At 44.3% G+C, this 12381-nt stretch overlaps 1 protein-coding gene across 4 annotated transcripts in view; it reads left to right on the top strand.

The window, feature by feature from the left end:
* Positions 1–10723, top strand: part of LOC120018459 (DISP complex protein LRCH3-like) — a 78274-nt gene extending 67551 nt beyond the window's left edge. For 2 of the 4 annotated variants that reach the window (XM_038961678.1, XM_038961675.1), the window contains exons 15-20: positions 1292–1325; positions 1585–1698; positions 2432–2532; positions 2819–2956; positions 3308–3385; positions 9735–10723. In XM_038961678.1, coding sequence (XP_038817606.1) covers positions 1292–1325; positions 1585–1698; positions 2432–2532; positions 2819–2956; positions 3308–3385; positions 9735–9878 — 609 coding nt within the window. In that variant the 3' untranslated portion in view covers positions 9879–10723. Of the gene's footprint in view, positions 1–1291; positions 1326–1584; positions 1699–2431; positions 2533–2818; positions 2957–3307; positions 3386–9734 lie in introns of those variants that run through there. The other 2 variants (XM_038961677.1, XR_005472225.1) reach the window with 2 other exon arrangements.
* Positions 10724–12381: the final 1658 nt, after the last annotated feature.

Genomic DNA, 12381 nt, shown 5'->3' with positions numbered 1-12381 from the left:
TGTTTCACATGCACATTTGGGAGCAACTATGTGTAGACAGCATACACACAGTCGCACATTGTTGGAGTACTACACAGCAATACATACATACAAACAAAAAAACAAACCAACCAAGTCATAGGCACTTAACCCAAATTGCTCCTTTAATTCGCTCTAGATAAGAGCGTCTGCTAAATTACTAAAATGTAAAATGATATACGGGCTGTCTGCAAACATACCATCCCACACACACATGCACAAAGTTGTTGTTTTGTGGCCTGCATCTGCAGCATGTTGTGTGTGCACTGTGCTTACTCAATTAACAGAACAGTACTCCATTTTGTATCGCTCTCTGCTTATAAATCTCTCCATTATTCCATGTCTCTTTTTATTTTCCTTCACACTTCCTTGTTACTCTTTCTCCTCAATTCTCATTGGATTTTATTTTTAAATCCCTCAATCCACCTGTTGCCATTCCTTCCTTTTATTTTTGTCCTCCTGCACTCTTTCTCTCCGACCACCTTCCCCCAGTCTCTTACTGTGTCTGGGATGTCCATAGATGGGCGTCTCTCCTATCCTGACGATATTTTCCCCGCGTGTCTACTGCAGGTACTGCAACCTTGCACGTCTTCTTTTCAGAGCAACCTCCCTTTTCCGTCTCTTTCTCTTCATTTCCTTATACTTTGGATTTTGGAGCATGCTGCTAAACACTGGTCCAGGGCCAGTTTAGTGATGGTTAGAGTTTGGCTAGTGCATGTGTGGTGCGCTCCCCTGTGCAAAATGCCTGCCTTGGCATCACCCAGGTGTGAGTTACACTTTGGCTGTGGATGAGGTGAGTTTCCCCTTTACAATGGAAATGCGTTGAGCACCAATTAGGAGAGCACTAGGTGTCTATAAATCTAATCCATGAATATGATCATTATAAGCTCACCCTAAGGGGCACTCTACCTACCTGCAGCCAGAGAGCCTGCTCCATGGCTCTATGCCCATAGTCCACCCTCTTCTATGTAACAGTTGCCCATCTTTGATGTAGCGGTAAAAGATAGGTTTGTTAACACCAAACAGGCAAGATGAATGCTAATGCTAACAGCGCTAATGTTGATGTCAAAAGGTGCTCTCGTGATATTTACGGGCCTTTACTCTCCCCCATTACATCTCTGGTGCCAACGGAGGTGTGATTATATACCTGAGTATTGTTGAGAGAACCGTTTATGCATGACTGCTGGAGTTTCAGTCCTGACTCAAATTGAAAGAGGGATGAAATTAACCCTCTCTCCCTCTGCTCTCTGCTGGGACTCGACTGGCCATTCAGCAGGGCGAGGATCGCTCCTCCCTGTCTCCCACAGGTAAGACACCCAGTCACACTATTCCTGCTGCCCTTCACTGCTAGGTGCAGCTAGTCACACTGGCTTCCATGGAAACCAGAGTATAAATGGCTGTGAACTAGAGCAGCTTCCAACACACCCTTCCCCTCTCCTTACTAATTTACTGTATCCCAAATTGACTACTACTCCCTAGACGTTCCTGTGGATCTGAAAGGATTTTATTACACGCCCTATTCACTCTACCACTCTCCCACCTGCTCACTTCCTGTTCTGCTTGCAGCCCTCCAATCACCTTCTTACCCCGGCCCTGTTACTCCGCCCTCCTGCTGGGGACCCGCACAGAGGCCCGACAGCTTCTTGTTTCGCCTCAGCCAGAAGGAAGAGCAGAGGAGAGGTATGTCACCGGATCACAACCTCTGGATCTTGGCTGCATGGCCTTGGGAGCTTTCAGAAGAGAGTGTTGGTACCTCTTGAGTGTGCAATGCGCATGTCGCAATTGAGTGTCATGTGACATTGCTCTGGTAACAAGCTGGGCTGATGGACACGTCTGGATGGGATCCTGCACAGTCGCTGAGCGATACTGTGGATAGTCAAACAAAATAGATGGTTCGCACCCTTAGAATTAAATTGGGGGTCGGGGAGGGGGGGTAGTAGTATTAGATCATTTTGCTTATGGAAAGATTTTCTATGTTTTAAATGGGGGAGGGGATATTGTCGGCTTTTGTTTTGACTGTTATGTATGATGGTCTGCTCTGTTGGTTTTGTGATCCCATCTATTACTTTGATTTCTGTCTGTCTATAGGTCAGAGTTTTGTCTGTCTGGTTCAGTGACTTCCAAGTTCAGTTCAGTGACTAACATGCATCTGTGGCCTACAGTTTCGTAGCTCAGTTTTCTGTTGGTTTTGTTCCAACTCTATTACTTCAAGTTCCTTCTGTTGCTGTAGAGTTCTATCTGCTGTAGTTTGCCTTCTGAATTGTTTGCCAGCCGTCTGATCATGCCATTGTGTCTGTAGAGCTGGACTTTCCCCCTCTTCAGGATAAATGATTAGCATCCATTCTGCTTTCACCAGCTTTTGATCTTGTGTGTGTGTATGTTTGAGCCTGTCTGGTTCTGTCTTCCTCCCCAGGTGATGGTTCTGCCCCCAGGTCGGAGCCTGAAGAGGTGACCCCTACCCAGCCTCAAGGCCCCATGGGAGAGGAGGCTGCTCTGGTGGAGCAACTGCGGAAGGTGAACAGATTCTCCCCCCTTTTGACCAAGCCATTAGGGCCTGGAGTTTCTACTGGGTTCCTTGGCCCATATTCATAAAGTGTCTCAGAGTAGAAGTGCTGAACTAGAATCAGTCTTTCCTTTCAGATCGTAATGAGTACAATTATATGGACAGGGGACCTGATCCTAGATCAGCAATCCTACTCTGAGATGCTTTATGAGCCCAGGTGAGATCACAAGGTCAGGAAAAACTCCTGTCCCTACATGTGCTGATCCCCCTGGAATTGTGTCGTACTCTATTTTGTAGAACATCGAATCGCGTCTGAAAGTGTCCTTGCCAAGCGACCTAGGAGCAGCACTGACCGACGGGGTCGTGCTCTGCCATCTAGCCAATCACGTGCGGCCACGATCCGTACCCAGCATCCACGTGCCCTCCCCTGCTGTGGTGAGTGTTTGTGTGTTTGCGCACCTTGTGCGTGTGCTGTGCGTGCATACCATGTGTGCATTGGTGAGATATCAGTTTTAGAATACATTTTGTCTGTGTCTTCCTGTCAGGAACACTACACTTCAAGCATATCAATACAACAATGCTACTTTTTACATTTGCATTTGGGTTATGATCAGACACTGATTACATCCCAAATGGAACCCTATTCCCTATATAGTGCACTGCTGTGACATAGCCCTATAGGTCCTGGTCAAAAGTAGTGCACTATACAGGGAATAGGGTGCCATTTGGGACATAACCGCTGTCATTGTGCTTACCATTGTCCCCGTTCTGTCTCTGTCCATCAAGCCCAAACTGACGATGGCCAAATGTCGGCGGAACGTGGAGAACTTTCTGGAGGCGTGTCGCAGGATCGGGGTTCCACAGGTAAGACCTGCACACTAGTTGAATAAAGGACTGGCATACTCAACTCACTAGTCTTCATGCTAAAACGTCTGTGTGTTTGTGACGGGTTATAAAAAGCATATGATACAAGAGCACCTTCAATTTGCTAGCAGCAGACAGTGACCTCAACAAATTAATTAAATAGCTGAAACCTACTTTCAGACAGTGCAGGTTTTTCTCTTCTGTCATAAGATTTCTTGTACAGAGTAGGGAGACAGACTCCCTCTACTGCTCTGCTATTTGTATCAACAACAGTTTAACCTACTTCTCTGTTCCTGCTGTTTATATCAGTTGACTCCAGCTAACTCAATTGACAAACTGGCAACCTGCATAGCTTTTGTAAACCGAATAATAACAGTAACTTTCTCTCTCTCTTTCCGTTCCTCCGCTTCCCTCTCAAATGCATCTTCCATCTGTCCATCCAAACACAAAACCTCCCCTATCTGTGTGATCTTATCCTTTGCCTTCCCCCCCACCTAACCCCTTCCTCCACCATTCTCTTCCCCCACTCCCATGGGACAGGAGAGGCTTTGCACAGTGGAGGAGGTTCTGGATGGCCGGGGAGGCTGTGTTTACGGGACGCTGGGGGTCCTGCTCTCCATGGCTCCCCCCCCCCTCCTAATGCCTTCTCCCCCAGCCCAGCTGGCAGGCTTCGCCCTCTTCTATCTGTCCATCATGTCTGTACTGTGTGCTCTGTACTGTCACCTGGTGCCCCACCTCTGAACTGTCTGTCTGGACAACACAATCCCTTCCTCACCTTCCTCGTCCCACAACAAACTGACTCTCTACCACTTGTGCACACACACTCGCGCTCGCACACACACACACTATCTCAAACACACACACACCACTCGCATTCCTCTGTACTTCTCATTTCATATTGCGGTGTTTTCCATCAATGCAGCAGTATCTATTCAGACACAGCAGTCAGCAGAACTCAACAAGGGAAAAACACAAGAATGAGTGGACCACTCCCTCTCTCAGTCCCACTCTGCCTTAACAAAGAGGAGCGCTCGCAGCTGCCTGGTTTGCCATCCACTGAAAAGGGCACAACTCCATATGCCAAATACCATATAGTAGGTTTTATCTTTTCTTCCAGTTGTTTGTTGGGGAAGGTTACTTGCATCTCCTCAAGGAGTGGCGAGGTGGACCTTCAATGCTCCCTCGTAACCCTTCTGTCATGTACTGGCACTGCCCCCATTGAGAGAGACAGCAAGACCCTGGAGGTTGCTGTGTTGTCACTGAACTGTCTGCTACTGTACCTACCTACTGAACCTCCTTCTGTGCCTTAAGTTTGTCCGCCTGCCGGTGTGTGTGTTTTAGATGGAACCTTCCCACCCGAAGCCACTTCCATTGCACTAATAGCATCAATCAAGTCAGAGTGCTTGTCATATGTAGCCTACGTGCTGCTTCCTCCCTCCTCCGGCCCCTGAGAAGAACCAACCACGAGTAATCTGACTAATCAATGCCGAGCGCTTCTCTTCTCTCCTGACTCTAGCACAGCTTAGCCTAAGCTGCAAAGTCAGTCTGAAGTTTTTGCCTAATCATAAAGAGAGCAGGTCGGCGAGGGTCATTTGTTAGCCTTTGAGTCTTTGCTGACGCACAATCAAGTATCCTACAGGAACCTTTTTTTTCCTTGATCGTCTGTGATCCAGCCCCCCTCTCAGTCATAATGCTCATTTTGTGGCTCTGGGGAGATGTTTCCCCTAGATACAGATTTACGATCAGCTACACCTCCCCAATCCTAACCTTTAAAGAGGAACTGAAACGCTCAAATCAACCTACATTTTACAATTTTATGTTCTGAAAATACTTTTTAAACATAATATGATACAGTCTTAGAGTGCCTAGCACAAGCTTATTTTATTTATTTTACCTTTATTTAACTAGGCAAGTCAATTAAGAACAAATTCTTATTTACAATGACGGACTAGGAACAGTGGGTTTAACTGCCTTGTTCAGGGGCAGAACGACAGATGTTTACCTTGTCAGCTCGGGGATTCGATCTTGTAACCTTTCGGTTACTGGCCCAACGCTCTAACCACTAGGCTACCTGCAGCCCCATAGAGAGGTGTGGCCACAGCCATATTGAAATAACCTCATGGGAATGGTAGGGCAGCCGCGCGCCTACTGTACTCATGGCTTTTTGATCAAGACTGATTAAGAAGTGAAGAAACTAAAAGCTAGAACTACCAATTTGAGAGGGAACATCAATAAAATAATAACAATCATCTTAACAAGCCTGTATAGCCTGGTCAAAAATCCACTTGCATAAGTTTTTGAGCTCATTCAGATGTATGCTACATTAGTGATTTTTGCAGGGGCATCGGATCTACTGTTACCCGACATTAGTAAGGTAGTTAAATGCATGATTTCCACAATAACAAAGCAGTTAGCTTTGAATAAGCTTGTATAGTCCAGTCAAAAACCCACTTGCATAAGTTTTTGAGCTCATTCAGCGGGCAAGGTCTAGCTGTGTTAAACATTACAGGAATTTTGACATGGGCATCGGATCATACTGTGTTAGCAAGCTAGCTAACAGCAAAAAGCTTAGCTTACTGCATGGTAGTACCCACAATAATAGTCACTTTTGCAGGCAGATGGTGTACACTATGCATAAACAGTATTCAATATGGTTTACAGTGAGCGATTTATGATGTGCCAAACCTAAGAGGCTAGCTGGGCTAGAAAAACAAGTATTCAGTTAATGCAAGCTAACGTTAGCTGCAGACATGTAGGTTGTTAGATGTCTACTCCTATTAAATCAATTGCAGCGAGTTGTGAGATTTACCAAATGATCCTGCCAGTTTCCATAGTTAAATTAATAATCCATAGTAAAATTCTGCGCTGTAGCAAGCTGTTCTGATAGCTACAGTAGCTCGTGGTGTTAACTGACAAAATATCCATCAATGATAGCTGAGCTTGCCATGGTTTTGGACTTGCTAGCTAGCTAGCTATGATAGCCCACCTTGCACAGTTTATTTGTTTTTTATTTATTTAACTTTTATTTAACTTGGCAAGTCAATTACGAACAAATTCTTATTTACAATGACTGCCTACCAAGAGGCAAAAGGCCAACTGGGAGAATGGGGGCTAAGAAATGTAGGACATAAACACTACATAGAGACCTAAGACAACCACACAACATGGCAGCAACACATGACAATACAACATATTAGCAACACATCATGACAACATTCACCACAATGGTAGCAACACCACAATGGTAGCAGCACCAACATGGTAGACAGCAATACACCACGCAAAGCAACCACAAGTGTCAGTAAGAGTGTCAATGGTTGAGTCTTTGAATGTAGAGATAACTGTCTAGTTTGAGTGTGTTTTGCAGCTCGTTCCAGTCGCTAGCTGCAGCAAACTGAAAAGAGGAGCGACCCAGGGATTTGTGTGCTTTGGGGACCAGAATGCGACAGGCAGAACGGGTGTTGTATGTGGAGGATGAGGGCTGCAGTAGATATCTCCGATAAGGGGGAATGAGGCCTAAGAGGGTTTTATAAATAAGCATCAAGCAGTGTGTCTTGCACTGGGTATACAGAGATGTCCAGTTTACAGAGGAGTATAGAATGCAGTGATGTGTCCTATAAGAAGCATTGGTGGCAAATCTGATGGCCGAATGGTAAAGAACGTCTAGCCGCTCGAGAGCACCCTTACCTGCCGATCTATACATTTCGTCTCCATAATCTGATTCAGGGTTTGGCAGCTGGGGTGAAAGAGGAGCAATTACGATAGAGAAAACCAAGCCTGCAGCTTGGATATGAAACATTCTCAATAAAGAAACTAACATGCATTGTAATCTGGGCTGCCTGTCAGATGAACCATTCAAGTGATGTCATTTATGGCGGCACGCATTAGTCCATGAGGCAATTTTCTAATGTTTTTGTCAGCTACTTTAAGGGTAGGAACTTGCTTCTTTATCACATTTGACTTAATAAAATGTTTCAGTTCGTCTTTAACCATTAGTAGGGAAAACTGACCCACGATCAGTGTCCAGGGGCAACTTCACTCTACTCCCATTTTAGCACTTGCCTGATCCCAGGTCTGTTTGTGTGTTAAAACAAATCTGGGACCAGTCTAGGTAGGCACAAGCTGTGGTAACAATCAGCCCCAGGATATGACTGGACTGCCTTCAGGAAGTATTCACACCCTGAGACTTTTTACAAATTTTGTTGTCTTACCAATGGGATTTAAATGGATTTAATTGTCATTTTTTGTCTACGATCTACAGAAAATACTCTGACAAAGTGGGGGGGAAATTATGAAAAGTAAAACCCTAATCTTGATTAGGTAAGTATTCAATACATGAGTCCAATGCTTGTTAGAATCCCCTTTGGCAGCGATTACAGCTGTGAGCTCTGTGAAATTGGTTGTTGATCATTCGTGGACATCCATTTTCAGGTTTTGCCATAGATTTTCAAGCAGATTTAAGTCAGAACTACAACTATGCCACTCAGGAACATTCCCTTTCTTCCTTGTAAGCAACTCCAGTGTAGATTTGGCCTTGTGTTTTAGGTTATTGTCCTGCTGAAAGGTGAATTTGTCTCCCAAGTTTTTGCCTCTGCTTAGCTCCATTCCATTTATTTTTTATCCTGAAAACTCCCCAGTCCTTAATTATTACAAGCATACCCATAACATGATGCAGCCACCACTATGCTTGAAAATATGGAGAGTGGCACAGAGTAATGAATGCATTACAGAGTAATGTATTCAGGACAAATTGTGTATTGATTTGTAAATGTTTTATGCAGTATTACTTTAGTGCCTTGTTGCAAACAGGATGCATGTTTTGGAATATTCCTCTGTACAGGCTTCCTTTTCACTGTCAATTAGCTTAGTATTGTGGAGAAACTACAATGTTGATCCATCCTCCGTTTTGTCCTGTCACAGCCATTACACTGTTTTAAAGTCACCATTAGGCTCATGGTGAAATCCCAGAGCGGTTTCCTTCCTTTCTGGGGCGTTGTATGTTAGGAAGGACGCCTGTATCTTTGTAATGACTGGGTGAATTGATGCACAATCCAAAGTGTAATTAATAACTTCACCATGTTCAAAGGGATATTTAATATCTGCTTTGTTTTATTTTACCCATCTACCAATAGGCGCCCTTCTTTGCGAGGCATTGGAAAATCTCCCTGGTCTTTGTGGTTGAATCTGTGTTTGAAATTCACTGCTCAACTGAGGGACCTTACAGATAATTGTATGTGGGATACAGAGATGAGGTAGTCATTCAAAAATAATTTTAAACACTTATTGCACACAGAGTGAGTCCATGCAACTTAATATGTGACTTGTTAAGCACATTTCTACCCCTGAACTTAGGCTTGCAATAACAAAGGGGTTAAAGACATTTCAGATTTTTTATTTTGTAAAAAATTACACATTTGACATGGGGCGTTGTGTGTAATCAGTTTTAAATTCAGGCTGTAACACAACAAAATGTGGAAGGTCAAGGGGTGTGAATAGTTTCTGAAGGCACTGTATATGGCAATGAGTGCTCTTATACTGTTCTATACGAAGACAAAGCACATATTCTGTGAGAAAGAGCGAGCAAGTGACTCTGGGTTTGTTCCAAATGGGTCCCTATTCCTTATAGTGCACTACTTTTGATCAGAACCCTATGGGCCCCCTGGTTAAAAGTAGTGTACTCAATAGGGAATAGGGTGCCATTCGGGACGCAGGCTGCGTGTGTAGTTTGTTGTTGGTCTATGCTGAATGACAAGGAGTAATGTCTCCTCTGGCTCTGAAGAGCGGTGTGTATGTTCTCTGTGTCAGTGGTCTGTTTGGTTAGAGGATGTGTACCCACGTGCCGATCTCTACTGTTGTTGACCTTTCAACTCTTTCCCAGAGCTCCTCCTTGCACAATAAAATGAACCAAATATTTGCTGTTCTTTCCTTCCTCTCTGCAGTCTGTCTTCTCTCCGCGCTACTTTAGATTGTGTTACCACATTTTCTCTCACTCACTCACACACTTATATTTGCTCCTGTGGGATATGTTGTCCAGTGGGTATCTCAGTGCACCAGTCCCTACTTATTGTAATCCTGTGCTTCTGTTTGCACACCTCTGCTCCTTTTCCATGCTCTCCTCAAGGTCATGCTTTTGGATCCCATTCACTTTCTCCATTATGTTGAGTTTCATGTCTTTACATTTTTGTTGATGATTTCTGTTATCTTTTGGTTGTAGTTTTTGATATTATTATTTACCCATCCATTGACATATCCTTTTTTGTTCTCCCCTCCTGTTTTCCGTCCTCCTTTTGCCTTGCGTGTGTGTGTGTGTGTGTGTTTTTGTGTATGTGTGTGCATCGTCTGGCCTCAGACCCAGCTGTGCCTGCCCCTCCACATCCTGGAGGAGAGAGGGCTCGCCCAGGTGGCCGGGACGGTGTGTGCGCTCCTGGAGCTGGCCCCGCCCAAACACACAACTTCCCCCACCACCACCATTACTACCCCTCTAGCCATTTAGGGCAGCGGAGTTCCACATTCACTCTCATGGATGGACAGACACAGGACCCACTCTCTCCCTCTCCGAGGGTACGTTACATGGCTTTCCCTCTCGACCACCCCTGGCACAAGGGTGTGAAGAGAAGACTGCTCCCCCATTTTCCCCTCAGCCATACAGGGGCACCCAGCCTTCCCAGACATGTCTTCCCCAATGGAGAGAGGGAACAAAGGGATGACTGTCTTTCCCCCAGTGTCCCCACACAGACTGCTTACGACTTGCATCCTCTAAAGACAGACAGACAACCGAGATTGTTCCAGACAAACGGTCAGTTGGACGGCAAGGAAGAGGGTTCTTTTTATTTTCTAATAGTCAGTTGTCTTCTCTCTCTTCTCTCTCCATCCTCCTTTTACTTATGTTCACCAGGGATTGTTAGATTTTACACCATTATTATTATTAATGCATCTCATATTCATGTTACTGAGTTACATGTTACATGTCAGATCCTTGCATGTCAGCGGGATCAGGTAGGGGGAAGGGTTCGGAGACTAGGAAGTTGCCTAAGTAACACAGTCATGTGCTACAAAGAGTCATTTGAGCAACAGTTACGTTGATGCTGCCAACACTTAAAATGGCTGTTATTAAATGAACCAGTCTTCTACATTTTTTTATTATGTGGTCAAATCACGAGCTAGCTGAATCAAAAGCGATGCTGGAGTAGAAAGAGAGAGGGAGCTCTGGGAATCTCTGTTTTATTCTTTCTCAAAATGTTGTGTACAAATATATGAGTGAACAAAACATTAGGAACACTATCCTAATATTGAGTTGCACCTCCTTTTACCCTCAGAACAGCCTCAATTCGTTGGGGGCATGGACTCTACAAGGTGTCAAAAGCCTTCCATAGGGATGCTGGCCCATGTTGACTCCAATGCTTCCCATAGTTGTCAAGTTAGCTGGATGTCCTTTGGGTGGTGGACCATTATTGATACACACGGGAAACTGTTGAGCATGAAAAACCCAGCAGTGTTGCAGTTCTTGACACTCAAACGGTGCGCCTGGCATCTACTACCATACTCAGTTCAAAGGCACTTAAATATTTTGTCTTGCCCATTCACCCTCTGAATGGTTCACATACACAATCCATGTCTCAATTGTATCAAGCCTTAAAAATCCATCTTTAACCTGTCTCCTCCCCTTCCCTTCATCTACACTGATTTGAAGTGGATTTAACAAGTGACATCAATAAGAGATCATAGCTTTCACCTGATCAGTCTGTCATAGAAAGAGGTGTTCCTGATGTTTTGTACACTCGGTGTATATGGGTTATTATACAGAAGTGATGCAAATTGGGGGTTGGAAAAAATTCACGTTTGTATCCTATTTTCCCCTAACTTTCTGCACACGTCTTCCAACATATGTCAGGGAGATATATATATATATATACACACACACACACACTACTCACACTTTGTATTGCATATTTTAAATCTTTACCTTAACACTAGATGTAATTTCTGAAACATAGTGTAAACGTTGCAGTAAAGGGAGAACCAGCACAGTAGTGATAATTTTGAATAACCTTATTACACATTCATTTGAGAAATTATTTGCATACCAAATTAACAAAATGACAGGCGTTGGGAAAATAACATGTTTCAGTGTCAATAGAGGACTCAGATGGATATCATTCGTTTTAGTATAGACATTGCTATTGAGGGCTTCCACCACTTTAAAAGTAGTGAACTGGGTGCGTATTCCTATGGGTTCGGAGTGATCAGCCAATGATCAGAAAGCATTGTCTTCTTCAAATTTGTAAACCAAAGAGGAAAGTAATATCCAGGAGCCAAGACCGATATTTATACCAGGGCATTGGTCCCAAGATCCAGACCCAGTGAGTTGAGACGATGACACGTAAAGACCGAATTTGTGGTCTTGAGTGTTTTATGGGGGGGGGGGGGGGGGGGGGGGGCTCAGTCCGGCTTTCAATTTACTCCTTAAAGTCGTAGTAGTGTATTGCACAAGGTGCCACTTTGAAAGTGGATAGTGCATAAGCAGTATCTCTTGTCATGTCAGTCATTGCAGACCTTAGAGAGCTATTTATGACATGTCAGAAATGTCCAGATCAACTAGCCCATGTCAGCTAAAACCATTTAGCAATGTTTTTTTAGACTATTGATTTGCAGGAAATAGGATTTAAAATGGCAAAATGTTCTCTCAGCCAACAAGAGGGGTGTGAACAGTTTGTCAGTAATGTGCTTGTGGCACAGATGTTCCCCAATGCTGGAAGGGGGCCTGAGTAAAAAGTTTGGGAACCCCTGCAGTAGAGCAGTAGAGCATTATAGACGTCTATGTTTTGGCGAAATCGATGCTAATGTTTGGGGTTTTGGATGGTTGGATCGCCCTGCTGGATATGCATCTCAATACTCTACACGTTTTCATAAAGTGTGGACTTGTCCCCTACCCACATGGTGGACCTCTTGTTGCTCAGTCGGCAGAGCATGCCGCATGCAACTTTAAAATGGAGATA

Source organism: Salvelinus namaycush, chromosome 23 (genome assembly GCF_016432855.1).
Source record: "Salvelinus namaycush isolate Seneca chromosome 23, SaNama_1.0, whole genome shotgun sequence".
In the NCBI taxonomy this organism is placed as follows: Eukaryota; Metazoa; Chordata; class Actinopteri; order Salmoniformes; family Salmonidae; genus Salvelinus; species Salvelinus namaycush.
The sequence above is the reverse complement of the archived record's forward strand: the minus strand, read 5'-3'. Positions and strand labels throughout refer to the sequence as shown.